Genomic DNA, 25,120 nt, shown 5'->3' on the forward strand with positions numbered 1-25,120 from the left:
TCAGGGAATACCCAGATGTCCTGTATCTTACTCTAACATAAAGCTGATAGCAGGCCTGTGTCACGTTTCAGGGAATACCCAGATGAGCTGTATCTTACTCTAACATAAAGCTGATAGCAGGCCTGTATCACGTTTCAGGGAATACCCAGATGCCCTGTATCTTACTCTAACATAAAGCTGATAGCAGGCCTGTATCACGTTTCAGGGAATACCCAGATGTGCTGTACCTTACTCTAACATAAAGCTGATAGCAGGCCTGTATCACGTTTCAGGGAATACCCAGATGCCCTGTATCTTACTCTAACATAAAGCTGATAGCAGGCCTGTATCACGTTTCAGGAATACCTAGATGAGCTGTATCTTACTCAAACATAAAGCTGATAGCAGGCCTGTATCACGTTTCAGGGAATACCCAGATGTGCTGTATCTTACTCTAACATAAAGCTGATAGCAGGCCTGTATCACGTTTCAGGGAATACCCAGATGTGCTGTATCTTACTCTAACATAAAGCTGATAGCAGGCCTGTATCACATTTCAGGGAATACCCAGATGCCCTGTATCTTACTCTAACATAAAGCTGATAGCAGGCCTGTATCACGTTTCAGGGAATATCCAGATGTCCTGTATCTTACTCTAACATAAAGCTGATAGCAGGCCTGTATCACGTTTCAGGGAATACCCAGATGTCCTGTATCTTACTCTAACATAAAGCTGATAGCAGGCCTGTATCACGTTTCAGGGAATACCCAGATGCCCTGTATCTTACTCTAACATAAAGCTGATAGCAGGCCTGTATCACGTTTCAGGGAATACCCAGATGCCCTGTATCTTACTCTAACATAAAGCTGATAGCAGGCCTGTATCACGTTTCAGGGAATACCCAGATGTGCTGTACCTTACTCTAACATAAAGCTGATAGCAGGCCTGTATCACGTTTCAGGGAATACCCAGATGCCCTGTATCTTACTCTAACATAAAGCTGATAGCAGGCCTGTATCACGTTTCAGGGAATACCCAGATGTGCTGTATCTTACTCTAACATAAAGCTGATAGCAGGCCTGTATCACGTTTCAGGGAATACCCAGATGTGCTGTATCTTACTCTAACATAAAGCTGATAGCAGGCCTGTATCACGTTTCAGGGAATACCCAGATGCCCTGTATCTTACTCTAACATAAAGCTGATAGCAGGCCTGTATCACGTTTCAGGGAATACCCAGATGCCCTGTATCTTACTCTAACATAAAGCTGATAGCAGGCCTGTGTCACGTTTCAGGGAATACCCAGATGCCCTGTATCTTACTCTAACATAAAGCTGATAGCAGGCCTGTATCACGTTTCAGGGAATACCCAGATGCCCTGTATCTTACTCTAACATAAAGCTGATAGCAGGCCTGTATCACGTTTCAGGGAATACCCAGATGCCCTGTATCTTACTCTAACATAAAGCTGATAGCAGGCCTGTATCACGTTTCAGGGAATACCCAGATGCCCTGTATCTTACTCTAACATAAAGCTGATAGCAGGCCTGTATCACGTTTCAGGGAATACCCAGATGTCCTGTATCTTACTCTAACATAAAGCTGATAGCAGGCCTGTATCACGTTTCATAAAGCTGATAGCAGTATCACGTTTCAGATGGAATACCCAGATGCCCTGTATCTTACTCTAACATAAAGCTGATAGCAGGCCTGTATCACGTTTCAGGGAATACCCAGATGAGCTGTATCTTACTCTAACATAAAGCTGATAGCAGGCCTGTATCACGTTTCAGGGAATACCCAGATGCCCTGTATCTTACTCTAACATAAAGCTGATAGCAGGCCTGTATCACGTTTCAGGGAATACCCAGATGTGCTGTATCTTACTCTAACATAAAGCTGATAGCAGGCCTGTATCACGTTTCAGGGAATACCCAGATGCCCTGTATCTTACTCTAACATAAAGCTGATAGCAGGCCTGTATCACGTTTCAGGGAATACCTAGATGAGCTGTATCTTACTCTAACATAAAGCTGATAGCAGGCCTGTATCACGTTTCAGGGAATACCCAGATGCCCTGTATCTTACTCTAACATAACGCTGATAGCAGGCCTGTATCACGTTTCAGGGAATACCCAGATGTGCTGTATCTTACTCTAACATAAAGCTGATAGCAGGCCTGTATCACGTTTCAGGGAATACCCAGATGCCCTGTATCTTACTCTAACATAAAGCTGATAGCAGGCCTGTATCACGTTTCAGGGAATACCCAGATGCCCTGTATCTTACTCTAACATAAAGCTGATAGCAGGCCTGTATCACGTTTCAGGGAATACCCAGATGCGCTGTATCTTACTCTAACATAAAGCTGATAGCAGGCCTGTATCACGTTTCAGGGAATACCCAGATGCCCTGTATCTTACTCTAACATAAATAATATATGCCATTTAGCTGACGCTTTTATCCAAAGCGACTTACAGTCATGTGTGCATACATTCTACGTATGGGTGATCCCGGGAATCGAACCCACTACCCTGGCGTTACAAGCGCCATGCTCTACCAACTGAGCCACAGAAGGACCACAATAAAGCTGATAGCAGGCCTGTATCACGTTTCAGGGAATACCCAGATGCCCTGTACCTTACTCTAACATAAAGCTGATAGCAGGCCTGTATCACGTTTCAGGGAAGACCCAGATGCAGACAGTGTTGAAGCAACAAACGTTTATTACTAGAACAGGGGGCAGGAAAAACGACAGGTCAAAGGGCAGGCAGAGGTCAGTAATCCAGACCAGAGTCCATAAGGTACAGAACGGCAGGCAGTCTCAGGGTCAGGGTAGACAGAGGTCAGTAATCCAGATCGGAGTCCATAAGGTACAGAATGGCAGGCAGTCTCAGGGTCAGGGTAGACAGAGGTCAGTAATCCAGACCAGAGTCCATAAGGTACAGAACGGCAGGCAGTCTCAGTAATCCAGACCAGAGTCCATAAGGTACAGAACGGCAGGCAGAGGTCAGTAATCCAGATCGGAGTCCATAAGGTACAGAACGGCAGGCTCAGGGTCAGGGCAGGCAGAATGGTCAAAACCAGGAAAACTAGAAAACAGGGCCTAGAAACAGACAGGAGCAAGGGGGAAAACACTGGTAGACTTGATGAACAAAAGTAACTGGCAACAGACAAACAGAGAACACAGGTATAAATACACAGGGGATAATGAGGGAAGATGGGAGACACCTGGAGGGGGGTGGAGACAAGCACAAAGCACAAAGACACCAGGTGAAACAGATCAGGGTGTGACACCTGGAGGGGGTGGAGACAAGCACAAAGACAGGTGAAACAGATCAGGGTGTGACACCTGGAGGGGGGAGACAGGTGAAACAGACAAGCACAAAGACAGGTGAAACAGATCAGGATGTGACACCTGGAGGGGGGTGGAGACAAGTACAAAGACAGGTGAAACAGATCAGGGTGTGACACCTGGAGGGGGGTGGAGACAATCACAAAGACAGGTGAAACAGATCAGGGTGTGACAGCCTGTCCATTTCCAGATGTCTTGTATCTATGTGGGTAAAACAAAGCGTGAATTAAAAGTACGAATCTCGGAGCATTGTAGCACCATTTGGTGGAAAAACTCGACGTATCCAGTTTCGTGCCCACTTTTTGGAATTGAACCGCTCGATTTCGTCCCTACGTTATATCAGCATCGAACACATCACCCTCCCTAGGAGAGGGGGTGACCTCGACAATCTTTGGTAAAATAAGAGGCTGCCTGGATCTTTAATTAAAGACCCTTGCTCCCTTCAGTTTCAACGTAGACTTTGATCTGAAACCATTCTTGTGATTATTATGATTTTGCTATAGTAAATGTTTGTAGGCTTATGTACCTAAGTTGTATCTAAGATCGTATGTTATCTATTCATGTTTATGGTATGTTATTTTTTATATCTGAGAATGAACCAATGATATCTGGCCACACACGGACATGATTACAGACACCTGTGTGTGTCCTTTGACACGATATAAACTAGTGACCCCGCAGTGTTTGTCATTATACCCAGATGAAGACAGCTTGTCTGTCCTAACGTTGTATTTTAGGTTATTCAATTATTGCATCTGAGCTCCTGGAGTGTGCGGCTCTCCTTTAATGTTTCAACTGTATCTTCCTCTAACACAAGGCTGATAGCAAGCTTCAACAGTGTCTCAAATGGCACCCTATTCCCTATTCCCTATTCCCTATTCCCTATGTTGGGCTCTGGTCACACAGAACTGGGCCGGCACTTAACACACGTTTCCCTTTCACACCCCGACCAGTCCCTGTAGAGGAGGGCTGGTGGAGAGGAGGAGGAGGAAGAAGAGGAAGAGGAGAGAAGACGGGGAGGATGAGAGGGAGAGAGGAGAGGGGGGGGGGGGGTTAAGCGAGAAGGAGGAGAGAAAAGGGGGAGGAGAAGGAGAGGAGAAGAGGGGGATGAGGAGAGAAGAGGAAGAGGAGAGAAGAGGAGGAGGTGAAGGAGGGGAGAAGAGGAGGAGGGGAAGACGTGAAGGAGGAGAAGGAAGGGAGGAGAGGAGGAGGAGAGGGGGATGAGGGGGAGGAGGAGAGAAGGGGAAGAGGAGAGGAGAGGAGGAGGTGAAGGAAGGGAGGAGAGGAGGAGGAGAGGGGGAGGTTAGGAGAAAATGAGCTTTAATTTGTGTTTTATTGGAAATGTTATTAGCTTGATGCCACTGATACCACATGTGATCTTCCATCAACGATGATAAATAGGGATAGCTGCTGAGATGCTTATTCCCAACAGCCTCGTGCAAGCATGTGTTTGTGTGTCCGGTGTGTGTGTGTGTTGAGTGGAAGTGATACCTCAGGTCCTCTGTTTTACCGCCTGGCTGTAAGAGTAGGGGTGTGTGTGTGTGTGTGTGTGTGTGTGTGTGTGTGTGTGTGTGTGTGTGTGTGTGTGTGTGTGTGTGTGTGTGTGTGTGTGTGTGTGTGTGTGTGTGTGTGTGTGTGTGTGTGTGTGTGTGTGTGTGTGTGTGTGTGTGTGTGTGTGTGTGAGTTGTGTTATTGGGTGGAAACAACATGTTCTCATGCATGGAAGATAGTGATGGAAGAAATATATAGCATCTCCGAGGGACTTAAAGATCTCTGAGGCTGAAATTGTTGTTGACAGACACTTTTGACCTTACCAGAATACAATTGTATATTGTCAACCATTAAAACAAGTTTACAATTCTGCTAAAAAAAGTTATTGTTTTCATATGATCCTGAAATAAATGGAGGGGGACTGAATCAAGTCTATAATAATAAACTCTCATTAACTAATTTAAATGCCAGAAGGTTCAAGTTGTAATCGGGAAATTAGGAGGAGACTGAGTCAAGCATATTGCTTTCATTAACTCGTCTATTTATGTCTAAGGTTACAGGTGAACATGGTGAATAACTTGGATGTGAAGAGTTGAATTTCAAGAGAAGCAACAGTGACCTACCAGTTAAAGGAAGCAGTCTGACGGGGTGATAATATAGTGTTGGGATCACGTCTTCACTCCAGGGAGGACATTTGTCATTCCTCTACGGTGACTGGAAGGCTTAGCCGAAGTTATTAACGAGAGTTGTGTGTGTGTGTGTGTGTGTGTGTGTGTGTGTGTGTGTGTGTGTGTGTGTGTGTGTGTGTGTGTGTGTGTGTGTGTGTGTGTGTGTGTGTGTGTGTGTGTGTGTGTGTGTGTGTGTGTGCGTGTCCAATGTGCCCGACCCAGTAAAATGACTGTGGTGTCCATTCAGGTCTTGCTGAATCCTTTTGTTTTTCAACAGGAAAAGAGAAAAACGCTTTCCCCCCTCTCTCTCTCCTCTATTTCACCCATGCACATCCTCCTCGCGTGGTTCTGGTGACAGAGTCACGGTTTCCCGGTTCCACAGCAAGCGCACCTGAGTTTGTCCCATTCAACTCACATACTTTTTTAACTTTCCTCCTTTCTCTCTCTCCCTGCACTCATCAACACCTCAAACACGCGACGTTTGTAGTAAAATAATCATCGGTTAAACCTTCGCAGGACTGGAGAACTGGAAATGAAGAGAGATTTGACGTGTTTCTGTCGGATTTGGGTTGGGATCGTTGCTGCTTCAGGTAAGTGGAGAAAGGCGTTTTGTTTGATTATCATAACGTTTTTGAATAGCTGCACGCAGCCGCTAACAGCGGCAACAAGTTGGGGGAGGGAGGTGTGGGGATTCGGATAGCATCTTTATCGTGTGTTGATCAGAGTTTTGTAACAGATGTTGAATAGAATAATAACTTCTTTTTTTTAACAAAAGTTAAATAGTTTTTCCTGTTAGTTTTAATTAGCAAAAAGTTCCAAAGAAATCTTCACCAACTCAACCGGCCGACTTGATTGTCATATTAATTGACATTACAGTCTGACATGACAGAAGTTTGATAAGTAAAAAATCATCCTAAAATACAGATCGAGTTATAAAGTAGATGTGATCATTTCCTAAATGCGCAGGGAAAATTAATTTTGAAATATAGCCTAACTCTAAAACTACGGGTCCATCTAAATATGAGTCTGTCATACTTCAGCTATCGACCGAACTCAGGGTTTTTCTTACTCGTTGTTTTTTTTTAAACAATCGCTTTTAAAAGTACGATTGCTTACTTGTGAATGAATGGGAAAACAGCTTTGGCTCCGGACCAGGATGTGATGGTATGTGGAGAAAGATACGTTCATTAGATACAGGACGGTTTAGTGTCATTATAAAACGCTCCGTCACTAGGGGGAGTCTTAGGGTGCGTCCAAATGAAACCCTATTACCTTTCATAGTGCACTGCTTCTGACCAGAACTCTATGGGCCCTGGTCAAATGGCCAAAAATAGTGCACTATGTAGGGAATAGGGTTTAGTTAGTGCACTGCTTCTGACCAGAACTCTATGGGCCCTGGTCAAATGGCCAAAACAATAGTGCACTATGTAGGGAATAGGGTTTAGTTAGTGCACTGCTTCTGACCAGAACTCTATGGGCCCTGGTCAAATGGCCAAAAGTAGTGCACTATGTATGGAATAGGGTTTAGTTTGGGAGGCAACCCTAGAGTACCAACATGCCAGCCACAAGATAAATAGGGGGTTAGGGTCTGAGGAACTCTCAGCCTGGTTAGGGTCTGAGGAACCCTCAGCCTGGTTAGGGACTGAGGAACCCTCAGCCTGGTTAGGGTCTGAGGAACCCTCAGCCTGGTTAGGGACTGAGGAACCCTCAGCCTGGTTAGGGACTGAGGAACCCTCAGCCTGGTTAGGGACTGAGGAACCCTCAGCCTGGTTAGGGTCTGAGGAACCCTCAGCCTGGTTAGGGTCTGAGGAACCCTCAGCCTGGTTAGGGACTGAGGAACTCTCAGCCTGGTTAGGGTCTGAGGAACCCTCAGCCTGGTTAGGGACTGAGGAACCCTCAGCCTGGTTAGGGTCTGAGGAACCCTCAGCCTGGTTAGGGACTGAGGAACCCTCAGCCTGGTTACCAGTAGTAGGTTTCATTAAATGAACTGACTGGATGGATGGATGCATGTTATCCTGTTTTACATATAAAATATATAAATAATAATAATAATATAAATATATATATACCCGTATTTCTATGTATTTGCATTGTAAATGTGTCTGTAAGTCTGTCTCTGTTAACCTGTGTTAAATGCAGTATTGATTGGTGATGAACAGCTGGTCATTTGGGCTCCCGAGTGGCCCAGCGGTCTAAAGCACTGCATCTCAGTGCTAGAGGCGTCACTAAAGACTCTGGTTAGATTCCAGGCTGTATCACAACCGGCCGTGATTGGGAGTTCCCTTAGGGTCCGGGTTTGGCCGGTGTAGTCCGTTATTGTCATTAAGAATTTGTTCTTAACTGACTTGCCTAGTTAAATAAATATATATATATATATTTTAAAGTAAATAAGGCCAGAGAGAATACCTGGTGTCTGCTGGTGAACATAAGGGTTGGAGTCGTGAGCTTTATTCTTGTTCGTCATTGATCGATGTTGAATATGGTTTCTGTGTGTTTATGTTAGCCAGCAGGAGTCGCCCCATGTTGTATGTATGTCTGTAACTCAACAAGCAGTGTGACCGTTATTCATTATTGATTGGTGTTGAACAGCTGTTCATGAAGACTGAGATGCTTCCCGCCTCTCAGTCATGATCCGTATGGCCATAACCGAGAACCACATCCAACAAGGTTGTTAGTATTTTGAAAAAATATAATGTCTTGCTCTGACCTAGTCCTGACCTAGCCCCGGCCTAGCCCCGGCCTAGCCCCGACCTAGCCCCGGCCTAGCTCCGACCTAGCCCAAACCTAGCCCCGGCCTAGCCCCGACCTAGCCCAGATCTAGCCCCGACCTAGCCCTGACCTAGCCCCAACCTAGCCCAGACCTAGCCCTGACCTAGCCCTGACCTAGCCCAGACCTAGCCCAGACCTAGCCCCGACCTAGCCCCGACCTAGCCCAGGACCTAGCCCAGGACTAGCCCCGACCTAGCCCCGACCTAGCCCAGGACATAGCCCACACCTAGCTCCGACCTAGCCCCGACCTAGCCCAGACCTAGCCCTGACAAAGCCCAGACCTAGCCCTGACCTAGCCCTGACATAGCCCTGACCTAGCCCCGACATAGCTCTGACCTAGCCCTGACCTAGCCCAGAACTAGCCCCGACCTAGCCCCGACCTAGCCCTGACCTAGGCCAGAACTAGCCCCGACATAGCCCTGACCTAGTCCTGACCTAGCTCCGACCTAGCGGAGAGGGCGGAGAGTATTAATATTAATTAATATTAATATGGGTATTAATCCCATCAGTCCACTGAGGACAGTCTCAGCCCAGCTCTCCTCACAACCAGGGCGGAGAGTATTAATATTAATTAATATTAATATGGGTATTAATCCCATCAGTCCACTGAGGACAGTCTCAGCCCAGCTCTCCTCACAACCAGGGCGGAGAGTATTAATATTAATTAATATTAATATGGGTATTAATCCCATCAATCCACTGAGGACAGTCTCAGCCCAGCTCTCCTCACAACCAGGGCGGAGAGTATTAATATTAATTAATATTAATATGGGTATTAATCCCATCAGTCCACTGAGGACAGTCTCAGCCCAGCTCTCCTCACAACCAGGGCGGAGAGTATTAATATTAATTAATATTAATATGGGTATTAATCCCATCAATTCCAGCTAGTAGAGGAGATGTATTAATCCCATCAGTCCCAGCTAGTAGAGGAGATGTATTAATCCCATCAGTCCCAGCTAGTAGAGGAGATGTATTAATCCCATCAGTCCCAGCTAGTAGAGGAGATGTATTAATCCCATCAGTCCCAGCTAGTAGAGGAGATGTATTAATCCCATCAGTCCCAGCTAGTAGAGGAGATGTATTAATCCCATCAGTCCCAGTTAGTAGAGGAGATGTATTAATCCCATCAGTCCCAGTTAGTAGAGGAGATGTATTAATCCCATCAGTCCCAGCTAGTAGAGGAGATGTATTAATCCCATCAGTCCCAGTTAGTAGAGGAGATGTATTAATCCCATCAGTCCCAGCTAGTAGAGGAGATGTAGAGGAGATTAATCCCATCAGTCCCAGTTAGTAGAGGAGATGTATTAATCCCATCAATCCCAGCTAGTAGAGGAGATGTATTAATCCCATCAGTCCCAGTTAGTAGAGGAGATGTATTAATCCCATCAGTCCCAGTTAGTAGAGGAGATGTATTAATCCCATCAGTCCCAGTTAGTAGAGGAGATGTATTAATCCCATCAGTCCCAGTTAGTAGAGGAGATGTATTAATCCCATCAGTCCCAGTTAGTAGAGGAGATGTATTAATCCCATCAGTCCCAGTTAGTAGAGGAGATGTATTAATCCCATCAGTCCCAGTTAGTAGAGGAGATGTATTAATCCCATCAGTCCCAGCTAGTAGAGGAGATGTATTAATCCCATCAGTCCCAGTTAGTAGAGGAGATGTATTAATCCCATCAATCCCAGCTAGTAGAGGAGATGTATTAATCCCATCAGTCCCAGTTAGTAGAGGAGATGTATTAATCCCATCAGTCCCAGTTAGTAGAGGAGATGTATTAATCCCATCAGTCCCAGCTAGTAGAGGAGATGTATTAATCCCATCAGTCCCAGCTAGTAGAGGAGATGTATTAATCCCATCAGTCCCAGTTAGTAGAGGAGATGTATTAATCCCATCAGTCCCAGTTAGTAGAGGAGATGTATTAATCCCATCAGTCCCAGCTAGTAGAGGAGATGTATTAATCCCATCAGTCCCAGCTAGTAGAGGAGATGTATTAATCCCATCAGTCCCAGCTAGTAGAGGAGATGTATTAATCCCATCAGTCCCAGTTAGTAGAGGAGATGTATTAATCCCATCAATCCCAGTTAGTAGAGGAGATGTATTAATCCCATCAGTCCCAGCTAGTAGAGGAGATGTATTAATCCCATCAGTCCCAGCTAGTAGAGGAGATGTATTAATCCCATCAGTCCCAGTTAGTAGAGGAGATGTATTAATCCCATCAGTCCCAGTTAGTAGAGGAGATGTATTAATCCCATCAGTCCCAGTTAGTAGAGGAGATGTATTAATCCCATCAGTCCCAGTTAGTAGAGGAGATGTATTAATCCCATCAGTCCCAGCTAGTAGAGGAGATGTATTAATCCCATCAATCCCAGCTAGTAGAGGAGATGTATTAATCCCATCAGTCCCAGCTAGTAGAGGAGATGTATTAATCCCATCAGTCCCAGCTAGTAGAGGAGATGTATTAATCCCATCAGTCCCAGCTAGTAGAGGAGATGTATTAATCCCATCAGTCCCAGCTAGTAGAGGAGATGTATTAATCCCATCAGTCCCAGCTAGTAGAGGAGATGTATTAATCCCATCAGTCCCAGCTAGTAGAGGACATATAGAGCCTTTTAGCAGGGTGTTTTTTGTACGCATATTTCTGCTTGATCTGATCATCCTAGAAACCAGACCTCAGCTGTAGAGGAGTGTTATTCCCATCAGTCCCCTCTAGAGGAGATCTCTCCTCTGTTCATACTCTTTCTCCCTCTCTCTAGTAGAGGAGATGTCTCTCCATCTCCCTCTCTCTGTATTCTCTCCTCTCCTCTCTCTCCCTCTCCCAGCTAGTCTGTCTGTCCCTCTCAGTCTGTCTGTCCCTCAGTCCTCTCTCTAGAGGAGATGTCTCTCTCTCTGTCTATCTGTCTGTCTGTCTGTCTGTCTCTCTGTCTGATCTCTCCTCTCTCTCAGCTAGTAGAGGAGATGTATTAATCCCTCTCTCTATCTCTATCTCCTCTATCTATTTTTCTTTCCCTCTCCCTCTCTCTATCTCCTCTATCTCTATCTCTTTTTCTTTCCCTCTCCCTCTCTCTATCTCTCTCTCTCTGAGCTGTAGGTGTTATTGTAGCCCTGCGCCCCAAAGGTGCTCCAGAGGTTAGGGTTGTTTTAGCCAACAATAGTTCTCAATACTCACCCCTATAGTCCCCAATTCTCACCACTATAGTCCCCTATTCTCACCACCACCCCTATTCTCTCCACTATAGTCCCCTATTTTCTCTACTATAGTCCCCTATTCTTACCACTAAAGTCCCCTATTCTCACCACCACCCCTATTCTCTCCACTATAGTCCCCTATTCTCACCACTATAGTTCCCTATTCTCTCTACTATAGTTCCCTATTCTCTCCACTATAGTCCCCTATTCTCACCACCACCCCTATTCTCTCCACTATAGTCCCATATTCTCACCCCTGCAGTCCCCTATTCTCTCCACTAAAGTCCCCTATTCTCACCACCACCCCTATTCTCTCCACTATAGTCCCCTAGTCTCAACACTATAGTCCCCTATTCTCACCCCTGCAGTCCCCTATTCTCTCCACTATAGTCCCCTATTCTCTCTACTATAGTTCCCTATTCTCACCACCACCCCTATTCTCACCACCACCCCTATTCTCTCCACTATAGTCCCCTATTCTCACCACTATAGTCCCCTATTCTCACCACCACCCCTATTCTCTCCACTATAGTCCCCTGTTCTCACCACTATAGTTCCCTATTCTCTCTACTATAGTTCCCTATTCTCACCACCACCCCTATTCTCTCCACTATAGTCCCCTATTCTCACCACTATAGTTCCCTATTCTCTCCACTATAGTCCCCAATTCTCCACTTGCATTGCTTGCTGTTTGGGGTTTTAGGCTGGGTTTCTGTACAGCACTTTGAGATATCAGCTGATGTATGAAGGGCTATATAATAATAAATACTAATTTGATTTATTGATTTTCTCACCACTGTTCTACAGCATGGGTCTTTTTGGAGGTCCTGGGTGTCCCTCTCTCTCTCTCTCTCTCTCTCTCTCTCTCTCTCTCTCTCTCTCTCTCTCTCTCTCTCTCTCTCTCTCTCTCTCTCTCTCTCTGTCTCTCTCTCTCTCTCTCTCTCTGTCTCTCTCTTCTATTCTCTCTCTCTCTCTCTCTTTATCTCTCTCTCTCTCTCTCTCTCTGTCTCTCTCTCTCTCTCTCTCTCTCTCTCTCTCTCTCTCTCTCTCTCTCTTCTCTCTCTCTCTCTCTCTCTCGCTCTCTCTCTCTTTCTCTCTCTCTTTCTCTCTCTCTCTCTCTCTCTCTCTTTATCTCTCTCTTTCTCTCTCTCTCTCTCTTTCTCTCTCTCTCTCTCTGTCTCTCTCTGTCTCTCTCTCTCTCTCTCTCTCTCTCTCTCTCCTCTGTCTCTCTGTCTCTCTCTTTCTCTCTCTCTCTCTCTCTCTCTCTCTCTCTCTCTCTCTCTCTCTCTCTCTCTCTCTCTCTCTCTCTCTCTCTCTCTCTCTCTCTTCCCCCCCGCTCTCTCTTTCTCTCTCCCCCCCTCGCTCTCTCCCCCTCTCTTTCTGTCTTTCTGTCCATCTGGCTGTCCTGCAGTTTCTGGTCCTATCAGTGGTGAACTCTATACTAGGAGACAGGAATTCTGCTTTTCCATGTGGGAGGAAAACACTCTGCCTGTGGGAAGGATGAGGAACACTAAAGTCCAAATAAATAGTGGATCTCATGTCAGAGCCACACTCACTCATCACAGGTGAGAGAGAGAGGAGGAGGTAGAGAGGAGGAGGAGTGTGTAGGGGGTAGAGGGTGTGTATAGGGGGTAGAGGGTGTATATAGGGGGTATAGGGGGTGTATAGGTATTTTTTTAAATTTTATTTTACCTTTATTTTACTAGGCAAGTCAGTTAAGAACAAATTCTTATTTTCAATGACGGCCTGGGAACAGTGGGTTAACTGCCTGTTCAGGGGCAGAACGACAGATTTGTACCTTGTCAGCTCGGGGATTCGAACTTGCAACCTTTCGGTTACTAGTCCAACGCTCTAACCACTAGGCTACCCTGCCGCCTCGTATAGGGTGTATAGGGTGTTTATAGGGGGTAGAGGGTATGTATAGGGTGTAGAGGGTGTATAGGGTGTTTATAGGGGGTAGAGGGTATGTATAGGGTGTAGAGGGTGTATAGGGTGTTTATAGGGGGTAGAGGGTATGTATAGGGTGTAGAGGGTGTATAGGGTGTTTATAGGGGGTAGAGGGTATGTATAGGGTGTATAGGGTGTATAGGGTGTATAGGGTGTTTATAGGGGGTAGAGGGTATGTATAGGGTGTAGAGGGTGTATAGGGTGTTTATAGGGGTAGAGGGTATGTATAGGGTGTAGAGGGTGTATAGGGTGTATAGGGTGTATAGGGGTATAGGGTGTTTATAGGGGGTAGAGGGTATGTATAGGGTGTAGAGGGTGTATAGGGTGTTTATAGGGTGTATAGGGGGTAGAGGGTATGTATAGGGTGTAGAGGGTGTATAGGGGGTAGAGGGTGTATAGGGTGTATAGGGTGTTTATAGGGGGTAGAGGGTATGTATAGGGTGTAGAGGGTGTATAGGGTGTTTATAGGGTGTATAGGGGTGTAGAGGGTGTAGAGGGTATGTATAGGGTGTAGAGGGTGTATAGGGTGTGTATAGGGTGTAGAGGTGTATAGGGTGTGTATAGGGTGTAGAGGGTGTATAGGTGTGCTTTGGATGTTGTGGGGTAGAGGGTGTATAGGGTGTAGAGGGTGTATAGGGTGTATAGGGTGTAGAGGGGTGTATAGGGTGTAGAGGGTGTATAGGGTGTAGAGGGTGTATAGGGTGTAGAGGGTGTATAGGGTGTATAGGGTGTATATGGTGTTTATAGGGGTAGAGAGGGTATGTATAGGGTGTAGAGGGTGTATAGGGTGTATAGGGTTATAGGGTGTAGAGGGTGTTTATAGGGGGTAGAGGGTATGTATAGGGTGTAGAGGGTGTATAGGGTGTTTATAGGGTGTATAGGGTGTAGAGGGTATGTATAGGGTGTAGAGGGTGTATAGGGTGTATAGGGTGTATAGGGTGTAGAGGGTGTTTATAGGGGTAGAGGGTATGTATAGGGTGTAGAGGGTGTATAGGGTGTTTATAGGGTGTATAGGGTTAGAGGGTGTAGAGGGTATGTATAGGGTGTAGAGGGTGTATAGGGTGTGTATAGGGTTTAGAGGGTGTATAGGGTGTGTATAGGGTGTAGAGGGTGTATAGGGTGTGCTGTGGGATGTTGTGGGGTAGAGGGTGTATAGGGTGTAGAGGGTGTATAGGGTGTATAGGGTGTAGAGGGTGTATAGGGTGTAGAGGGTGTATAGGGTGTAGAGGGTGTATAGGGTGTAGAGGGTGTATAGGGTGTATAGGGTGTAGAGGGTGTATAGGGTGTAGAGGGTGTATAGGGTGTAGAGGGTGTATAGGGTGTGCTGTGTGGATGTTGTGGGGTAGAGGGTGTATAGGGTGTATAGGGTGTATAGGGTGTGTATAGGGTGTAGAGGGTGTATAGGGTGTGTATAGGGTGTAGAGGGTGTATAGGGTGTGTATAGGGTGTAGAGGGTGTATAGGGGTGTATAGGGTGTATAGGGTGTATAGGGTGTTTATAAGGGGTAGAGGGTGTATAGGGTGTAGAGGGTGTATAGGGTGTTTATAGGGTGTATAGGGTGTAGAGGGTGTATAGGGGGTAGAGGGTGTATAGGGTGTATAGGGTGTTTATAGGGGGTAGAGGGTATGTATAGGGTGTATAGGGTGTTTATAGGGGGTAGAGGGTATGTATAGGGTGTAGAGGGTGTATAGGGTGTGTATAGGGTGTATAGGGTGTAGAGGGTGTTTATAGGGGGTAGAGGGTATGTATAGGGTGTAGAGGGTGTATAGGGTGTTTATAGGGTGTATAGGGTGTAGAGGGTATGTATAGGGTGTAGAGGGTGTATAGGGTGTGTATAGGGTGTAGAGGGTGTATAGGGTGTGTATAGGGTGTAGAGGGTGTATAGGGTGTGCTGTGTGGATGTTGTGGGGTAGAGGGTGTATAGGGTGTAGAGGGTGTATAGGGTGTATAGGGTGTAGAGGGTGTATAGGGTGTAGAGGGTGTTAGGGTGTAGAGGGTGTATAGGGTGTAGAGGGTGTATAGGGTGTATAGGGTGTAGAGGGTGTATAGGGTGTAGAGGGTGTATAGGGTGTAGAGGGTGTATAGGGTGTGCTGTGTGGATGTTGTGGGGTAGAGGATGTATAGGGTGTAGAGGGTGTATAGGGTGTGTATAGGGTGTAGAGGGTGTATAGGGTGTGTATAGGGTGTAGAGGGTGTATAGGGTGTGTATAGGGTGTAGAGGGTGTATAGGGTGTGTATAGGGTGTAGAGGGTGTATAGGGTGTGTATAGGGTGTAGAGGGTGTATAGGGTGTGCTGTGTGGATGTTGTGGGGTAGAGGGTGTATAGGGTGTAGAGGGTGTATAGGGTGTAGAGGGTGTATAGGGTGTAGAGGGTGTATAGGGTGTAGAGGGTGTAGAGGGTATGTATAGGGTGTAGAGGGTGTATAGGGTGTATAGGGTGTAGAGGGTGTATAGGGTGTAGAGGGTGTATAAGGTGTAGAGGGTGTATAGGGTGTGCTGTGTGGATGTTGTGGGGCCATCTGCATCTGTTTCCTCTGTCCTTTCCCAGATGCCTCTCTGTCTGTCCCTGACTATATCTTCCTGTACCTACCAACACAGGACATCTCTCTCCCCCTTCCCTCTCGCTTTGCCTGTTGCTCACTCTCTTTCCCCCACCCCCCGGCCTACCGGCCCACCAGACACCACCAGACACCTCAGCGTCTTCCTCTGCAACCGGACACTTTTAATATGTCATCACTTTTATCACTGAGAAATGATTTCCCCTGCAGGAAAAGGGGAGAGGAGAAATTATACTCCGGTAACAACTTTGTAGCTTGGTTACAGTTAAATTCCCTCACCCCTTTGTCTCTCTCTCTCTCCCTCTCTCTCTGTTTCTCTTTCTCTCTCTCTCTCTCTCTCTCTCTCTCTCTCTCTCTCTCTCTCTCTCTCTTTCTTTCTCTCTGTCTCTTCTCTCTCGCTCTCTCTCTCTCTCTCTCTCTCTCTTTCCCTCTCCTTCTCCCTCTCTCTCTCTCTCTCTCTCTCTCTCTCTCTCTCTCTCTCTCACTCTCTCTCTCCCTCTCTCTCTCTGTGAAGCATGGTAAATATAATAATGGTTTATAGCAGAAGCAGGTAACATAGACACATCTTTAGAGCCTGGGCATGCTGTGAAGTCACACAGCGCTACTAAACCACGGTCTGTCGGCCTGGTGCACACAGTGATAAACACCTTGTCACTAATCTGACTCAGATGTCCCAGTGAGGTGGATAAACGCAGGCTGACCGCGGCTCGGGTGTCCTGTCCTCCACTACAAAAATGTCTACCAAGTGGTACCGGTAACAACTCTCTACCTCCTCCTCCTCTCTACCTCCTCCTCCTCTCTACCTCCTCCTCTCTACCTCCTCCTCTCTACCTCCTCCTCCTCTCTACCTCCTCCTCCTCTCTACCTCCTCCTCTCTACCTCCCCCTCTCTACCTCCTCCTCCTCTCTCCTCCTCCTCCTCCTCCTCCTCCTCCTCCTCCTCCTCTCTACATCCTCCCTCTCTACTCCTCCTCTCTACCTCCTCCTCCTCTCTACCTCCTCCTCTCCTCCTCCTCTCTACCTCCTCCTCCTCTCTACCTACTCCTCCTCTCTACCACCTCCTCTCTACCTCCCTCCTCTCTCTCCTCCTCTCTACCTCCTCCTCTCTACCTCCTCCTCTCTACCTCCTCCTCTCTACCTCCTCCTCTCTACTCCTCCTCCTCCTCTCTACATCCTCCTCTCTACTCCTCCTCTCTACTCCTCCTCCTCTCTACTCCTCCTCTCTAATCCTCCTCCTCTCTCCTCCTCTCTACTCTTCCTCCTCTCTACCTCCTCTCTACTCCTCCTCCACTCTACCTCCTCCTCTCTAATCCTCCTCCTCTCTACTACTCCTCTCTACTCTTCCTCCTCTCTACCTCCTCCTCTCTACTCCTCCTCCACTCTACTCCTCCTCCCTACTCCTCCTCCTCTCTACTCCTCCTCTCTACTCCTCCTCCTCTCTACTCCTCCTCTCTAATCCTCCTCCTCTCTCTCCTCCTCTCTCTCTTCCTCCTCTCTACCTCCTCCTCTCTACTCCTCCTCCCTCTACCTCCTCCTCTCTCTCCTCCTCCTCTCTACCTCCTCCTCTCTACCTCCTCCTCTCTACTCCTCCTCCTCCTCCTCTCTACTCCTCCTCCTCTCTACCTCCTCCCTCCTCCTCCTCCTCTCTACCTCCTCCTCTCTACCTCCTCCTCTCTCCTCCTCCTCCTCTCTACCTCCTCCTCTCTCCTCCTCCTCCTCTCTCTCCTCCTCCTCTCTACTCCTCCTCTCTACTCCTCCTCTCTAATCCTCCTCCTCTCTACCTCCTCCTCTCTACCTCCTCCTCTCCTCCTCCTCCTCTCTACTCCTCCTCTCTAATCCTCCTCCTCTCTACCTCCTCCTCTCTACCTCCTCCTCTCTACTCCTCCTCTCCTCCTCCTCCTCTCTACTCCTCCTCCTCCTCTCTACCTCCTCCTCCTCTCTACCTCCTCCTCCTCTCTACCTCCTCCTCCTCTCTACCTCCCCCTCTCTACCTCCTCCTCTCTACCTCCTCCTCTCTACCTCCCCTCTCTACCTCCTCCTCTCTCTCCTCCTCCTCCTCCTCCTCCTCCTCCTCCTCCTCCTCCTCCTCCTCCTCCTCCTCCTCCTCCTCCTCCTCCTCCTCTCTACATCCTCCTCTCTACTCCTCCTCTCTACCTCCTCCTCCTCTCTACCTCCTCCTCTCTACTCCTCCTCTCTACCTCCTCCTCCTCTCTACCTACTCCTCCTCCTCTCTACCACCTCCTCTCTACCTCCTCCTCTCTACTCCTCCTCTCTACCTCCTCCTCTCTACCTCCTCCTCTCTACCTCCTCCTCTCTACCTCCTCCTCTCTACTCCTCCTCCTCCTCTCTACATCCTCCTCTCTCTCCTCCTCTCTACTCCTCCTCCTCTCTACTCCTCCTCTCTAATCCTCCTCCTCTCTACTCCTCCTCTCTACTCTTCCTCCTCTCTACCTCCTCTCTACTCCTCCTCCACTCTACCTCCTCCTCTCTAATCCTCCTCCTCTCTACTACTCCTCTCTACTCTTCCTCCTCTCTACCTCCTCCTCTCTACTCCTCCTCCACTCTACTCCTCCTCCCTACTCCTCCTCCTCTCTACTCCTCCTCTCTACTCCTCCTCCTCTCTACTCCTCCTCTCTAATCCTCCTCCTCTCTACTCCTCCTCTCTACTCTTCCTCCTCTCTACCTCCTCCTCTCTACTCCTCCTCCTCTCTACCTCCTCCTCTCTACCTCCTCCTCTCTACCTCCTCCTCTCTACCTCCTCCTCTCCTCCTCCTCCTCCTCCTCTCTACTCCTCCTCCTCTCTACCTCCTCCCTCCTCCTCCTCCTCTCTACCTCCTCCTCTCTACCTCCTCTCTCTCCTCCTCCTCCTCTCTACCTCCTCTCTCTCCTCCTCCTCTACTCCTCCTCCTCTCTACTCCTCCTCTCTACCTCCTCCTCTCTAATCCTCCTCCTCTCTACCTCCTCCTCTCTACCTCCTCCTCTCTACTCCTCCTCCTCTCTACTCCTCCTCTCTAATCCTCCTCCTCTCTACCTCCTCCTCTCTACCTCCTCCTCTCTACCTCCTCCTCTCTACTCCTCCTCCTCTCTACCTCCTCCTCTCTACCTCCTCCTCTCTACTCCTCCTCCTCCTCCTCTCTACTCCTCCTCCTCTCTACCTCCTCCACTCTACTCCTCCTCCTCTCTACCTCCTCCTCTCTACCTCCTCCTCTCTACTCCTCCTCCTCTCTACCTCCTCCTCTCTCCTCCTCCTCCTCTCTACTCCTCCTCCTCTCTACTCCTCCTCTCTACTCCTCCTCTCTAATCCTCCTCCTCTCTACCTCCTCCTCTCTACCTCCTCCTCTCTACTCCTCCTCCTCTCTACTCCTCCTCTCTAATCCTCCTCCTCTCTACCTCCTCCTCCTACCTCCTCCTCTCTACCTCCTCCTCTCTACTCCTCCTCCTCTCTACTCCTCCTCCTCTCTACCTCCTCCTCCTCTCTACCTCCTCCTCCTCTCTACCTCCTCCTCCTCTCTACCTCCCCCTCTCTACCTCCTCCTCTCTACCTCCTCCTCTCTACCTCCCCCTCTCTACCTCCTCCTCTCTCCTCCTCCTCCTCCTCCTCCTCCTCCTCCTCCTCCTCCTCCTCCTCCTCCTCCTCCTCCTCCTCCTCCTCCTCCTCTCTACATCCTCCTCTCTACTCCTCCTCTCTACCTCCTCCTCCTCTCTACCTCCTCCTCTCTACTCCTCCTCTCTACCTCCTCCTCCTCTCTACCTCCTCCTCCTCTCTACCCCCTCCTCTCTACCTCCTCCTCTCTACTCCTCCTCTCTACCTCCTCCTCTCTACCTCCTCCTCTCTACCTCCTCCTCTCTACCTCCTCCTCTCTACTCCTCCTCCTCCTCTCTACATCCTCCTCTCTACTCCTCCTCTCTACTCCTCCTCCTCTCTACTCCTCCTCTCTAATCCTCCTCCTCTCTACTCCTCCTCTCTACTCTTCCTCCTCTCTACCTCCTCTCCTCCTCCTCTCTACCTCCTCCTCTCTAATCCTCCTCCTCTCTACCTCCTCTCTACTCTTCCTCCTCTCTACCTCCTCCTCTCTACTCCTCCTCCACTCCTCCTCCTCCCTACTCCTCCTCCACTCTACTCCTCCTCTCTACTCCTCCTCCTCTCTACTCCTCCTCTCTAATCCTCCTCCTCTCTACTCCTCCTCTCTACTCTTCCTCCTCTCTACCTCCTCCTCTCTACTCCTCCTCCACTCTACCTCCTCCTCTCTACTCCTCCTCCTCTCTACCTCCTCCTCTCTACCTCCTCCTCTCTACTCCTCCTCCTCCTCCTCTCTACTCCTCCTCCTCTCTACCTCCTCCACTCTACTCCTCCTCCTCTCTACCTCCTCCTCTCTACCTCCTCCTCCTCCTCCTCCTCCTCCTCTCTACCTCCTCCTCTCTCCTCCTCCTCCTCTCTCCTCCTCCTCCTCTCTCCTCCTCCTCTCTACCTCCTCCTCTCTACTCCTCCTCCTCTCTACCTCCTCCTCTCTACCTCCTCCTCTCTACTCCTCCTCCTCTCTACTCCTCCTCTCTAATCCTCCTCCTCTCTACCTCCTCCTCTCTACCTCCTCCTCTCTACCTCCTCCTCTCTACTCCTCCTCCTCTCTACTCCTCCTCCTCTCTACCTCCTCCTCTCTACCTCCTCCTCTCTACCTCCTCCTCTCTAATCCTCCTCCTCTCTACTCCTCCTCTCTCTCTCCTCCTCTCTACCTCCTCCTCTCTACTCCTCCTCCCTCTACCTCCTCCTCTCTACCTCCTCCTCTCTACCTCCTCCTCTCTACCTCCTCCTCTCTACCTCCTCCTCTCTACCTCCTCCTCCTCTCCTCCTCCTCCTCTCTACTCCTCCTCCTCTCTACCTCCTCCTCTCTACCTCCTCCTCTACCTCCTCCTCCTCTCTACTCCTCCTCCCTCTACCTCCTCCTCTCTACCTCCTCCTCTCTACATCCTCCTCTCCTCCTCCTCTCTACCTCCTCCTCTCTACTCCTCCTCCTCTACCTCCTCCTCTCTACCTCCTCCTCTCTACTCCTCCTCTCTACCTCCTCTCTACCTCCTCTTCTCTACTCCTCCTCTCTACCTCCTCCTCTCTACCTCCTCCTCTCTACTCTTCCTCCTCTCTACCTCCTCCTCTCTACTCCTCCTCCCTCTACCTCCTCCTCTCTACTCCTCCTCTCTACCTCCTCCTCTCTACCTCCTCCTCTCTACTCCTCCTCTCTACCTCCTCCTCTCTACTCCTCCTCCTCCTCCTCCTCTCTACCTCCTCCTCTCTACTCCTCCTCCTCTCTACCTCCTCCTCTCTACTCCTCCTCCTCTCTACCTCCTCCTCTCTACCTCCTCCTCTCTCCTCCTCCTCTCTACCTCCTCCTCTCTACCTCCTCCTCCTCTCTACTCCTCCTCCTCTCTACCTCCTCCTCTCTACCTCCTCCTCTCTACCTCCTCCTCTCTACTCTTCCTCCTCCTCTCTACCCCCTCCTCTCTACTCCTCCTCCTCTCTACCTCCTCCTCTCTACTCCTCCTCTCTACCTCCTCCTCTCTACCTCTTCCTCTCTACTCCTCCTCTCTACCTCCTCCTCTCTACTCCTCCTCTCTACCTCCTCCTCTCTACTCCTCCTCTCTACCTCCTCCTCTCTACCTCCTCCTCTCTACTCCTCCTCCTCTCTCTCCTCCTCCTCTCTACTCCTCCTCCTCTCTACCTCCTCCTCTCTACCTCCTCCTCTCTACTCCTCCTCCTCTCTACCTCCTCCTCTCTACCTCCTCCTCTCTACTCCTCCTCTCTACTCCTCCTCCTCTCTACCTCCTCCTCTCTACTCCTCCTCCTCTCTACCTCCTCCTCCTCTCTACCTCCTCCTCCTCTCTACTCCTCCTCCTCTCTACCTCCTCCTCTCTACCTCCCCCTCTCTACCTCCTCCTCCCTACTCCTCCTCCTCTCTATCTCCTCCTCTCTACCTCCTCCTCTCTACTCCTCCAAAGAAATCTGGAGATTTGGTCAAGGTTTTTGGTTAGAATTCTAAAGAAATCAGGAGCCCCTTTACATGAAGTGGGACGTTCCCTACTGTTGATACATTTAAACAAACAAACTTGATTGAAGAAGTACAATACAACTGAGTTTACTCACAAAAGTCAAGCAAGACTCCACATAGGAACATACACTAACTAACACACTAACACCTACAACAACCAACTCCAACAATCACGGACTGAACAGACATGTATGCCAGAGGGTTAAATATGATATGGGAATTGAAACCAGATGTAATACAGACAAAACAAAACAAAACAAAACTGAAACATGGATCGGTGGGGACTAGAAGGCCGAATGACGTCGACCACCCGAACAGGGAGAGGGGTAGACTGAAACATGGATCGGTCGGGACTAGAAGGCCGAACGACGTCGACCAGCCGAACAGGGAGAGGGGTCGACTGAAACATGGATCGGTGGGGACTAGAAGGCCGAACGACGTCGACCACCCGAACAGGGAGAGGGGTAGACTGAAACATGGATCGGTCGGGACTAGAAGGCCGAACGACGTCGACCAGCCGAACAGGGAGAGGGGTAGACTGAAACATGGATCGGTGGGGACTAGAAGGCCGAACGACGTCGACCAGCCGAACAGGGAGAGGGGTCGACTGAAACATGGATCGGTGGGGACTAGAAGGCCGAACGACGTCGACCACCCGAACAGGGAGAGGGGTAGACTGAAACATGGATCGGTCGGGACTAGAAGGCCGAACGACGTCGACCACCCGAACAGGGAGAGGGGTAGACTGAAACATGGATCGGTGGGGACTAGAAGGCCGAACACGTCGACCACCCGAACAGGGAGAGGGGTAGACTGAAACATGGATCGGTCGGGACTAGAAGGCCGAACACGTCGACCACCCGAACAGGGAGAGGGGTAGACTGAAACATGGATCGGTCGGGACTAGAAGGCCGAACGACGTCGACCACCCGAACAGGGAGAGGGGTAGACTGAAACATGGATCGGTGGGGACTAGAAGGCCGAAACGTCGAGGGAACAGGGAGAGGGGTAGACTGAAACATGGATCGGTCGGGACTAGAAGGCCGAACGACGTCGACCACCCGAACAGGGAGAGGGGTCGACTGAAACATGGATCAGTCGGGACTAGAAGGCCGAACGACGTCGACCACCCGAACAGGGAGAGGGGTAGACTGAAACATGGATCGGTGGGGACTAGAAGGCCGAACGACGTCGACCACCCGAACAGGGAGAGGGGTAGACTGAAACATGGATCGGTCGGGACTAGAAGGCCGAACGACGTCGACCACCCGAACAGGGAGAGGGGTAGACTGAAACATGGATCGGTGGGGACTAGAAGGCCGAACGACGTCGACCACCCGAACAGGGAGAGGGGTAGACAAACATGGATCGGTCGGGACTAGAAGGCCGAGGACGTCGACCACCCGAACAGGGAGAGGGGTAGACTGAAACATGGATCGGTCGGGACTAGAAGGCCGAACGACGTCGACCACCCGAACAGGGAGAGGGGTAGACTGAAACATGGATCGGTCGGGACGAGAAGGCCGAACGACGTCGACCACCCGAACAGGGAGAGGGGTAGACTGAAACATGGATCGGTGGTGACTAGAATGCCGGCGACGTCGACCACCGAACGCCACCCGAACAGGGAGAAGGGTCGACTAATTCCATCAGATTTCTTGAACAATATGATAGAATGGTTGTTGTTGTAGGAATTAATAATTTTCAATCTTTTATAAATGTTTGTATTGAACATAAAAAAAATGTAGATGCAAAAAAAATGTTGTTTTTGAGTATTTGTTGTCAACTCCGTCGCTGATGGCTAACCTGATGGCTAAGATACACGTTTCCAGCTTCGTGGCATACAGGAAGGAGTATGTGGACACCCTTTCAAATGAGTGGATTCTATTTCAGCCACACCCGTTGCTGACCGGTGTATAAAATCAAGCACACAGCCATGCAATCTCCATGGACAAACATTGGCAGTAGAATGGCCTTACGGAAGAGCTCAGTGACTTTCAACGTGGCACCATCATAGGAATGCCACCATTCCAACATGAACTGTTCGTCGGGAGCTTCCATGGAAATGGGTTTCCATGGCAGAGCAGCCGCATACAAGCCTAAGATCACCATGCCAAATGACAAGCGTCAGCTGGAGGGGTGTGAAGCTCACCACCATTGAACTCTGGAGCAGTGGAAACAAGTTCTCAGGAGTCATGAACCAACCCAACCTCACAGAACGGGGCTGCCAAAATGCTTAAGTGCGTAGCGTTTAAAACTTTTCTGTCCTCGGTTGCAACACTCACTACCGAGTTCCAAACTGCCTCTGGAAGTAACGTCAGCACAATAACTGTTCGTCGAGATCTTCGTGAAATGGGTTTCCATGGTCCAGCAGCCGCACACAAGCCTAAGATCACCATGCGCAATTTCAAGCATTTGCTGGAGTGGAGTAAAGCTAGCCGCCATTGGAACAGCCATTGCGCTGTGTGGAGGAATGATTCACGCTTCACCATCAGGCAGTCAGACGGATGAATCTGGGTTTGGAGGATGCCAGGAGAACGCTACTTGCCCAAATGCATAGTGTCAACTGTAAAGTTTGGTGGAGGAGGACTAATGGTCTGCGGCTGTTTTTCATGGTTCAGGCCCCTTAGTTCCAGCGAAGGGAAATCTTAACGCTACAGCATACAATGACATTCTAGAGGATTCTGTGCTTCCAATTTTGTGGCAACAGTTTGGGGAAGGCCCTTTCCTGTTTCAGCATGACAATGCCCCCACGCACAAAGCAAGATCCATACAGAAATGGTTTGTCAAGATCTGTGTGGAAGAACTTGACTGGCCTGCACAGAGCCCTGGCTTCAATCCCATCGAACACCTTTGGGATGAATTGGAATGCAGACTGCGAGCCAGGCCTCATCGCCTAACATCAGTGCCGACCTCACTAATGCTCTTGTGGCTGAATGGAAGCAATGTTCCAACATCTAGTGGAAAGCCTTCCCAGAAGAGTGGAGGCTGTTATAGCAGCAATGTTCCAACATCTAGTGGAAAGCCTTCCCAGAAGAGTGGAGGCTGTTAACGTAGCAATGTTCCAACATCCAGTGGAAAGCCTTCCCAGAAGAGTGGAGGCTGTTATAGCAGCAATGTTCCAACA

At 49.1% G+C, this 25,120-nt stretch overlaps 1 protein-coding gene across 1 annotated transcript in view; it reads left to right on the top strand.

The window, feature by feature from the left end:
* Window positions 1-5,688: 5,688 nt before the first annotated feature.
* The window catches only part of LOC127929754 (vascular endothelial growth factor receptor 3-like), a 216,302-nt gene continuing 196,870 nt past the window's right edge, over window positions 5,689-25,120 (top strand). The window contains exon 1 of the mRNA XM_052518003.1: window positions 5,689-6,085. Coding sequence (XP_052373963.1) covers window positions 6,028-6,085 — 58 coding nt within the window. The 5' untranslated portion in view covers window positions 5,689-6,027. The remainder of the gene's footprint in view (window positions 6,086-25,120) is intronic.

This window comes from Oncorhynchus keta, chromosome 4 (assembly GCF_023373465.1).
Source record: "Oncorhynchus keta strain PuntledgeMale-10-30-2019 chromosome 4, Oket_V2, whole genome shotgun sequence".
Taxonomy (NCBI): Eukaryota; Metazoa; Chordata; class Actinopteri; order Salmoniformes; family Salmonidae; genus Oncorhynchus; species Oncorhynchus keta.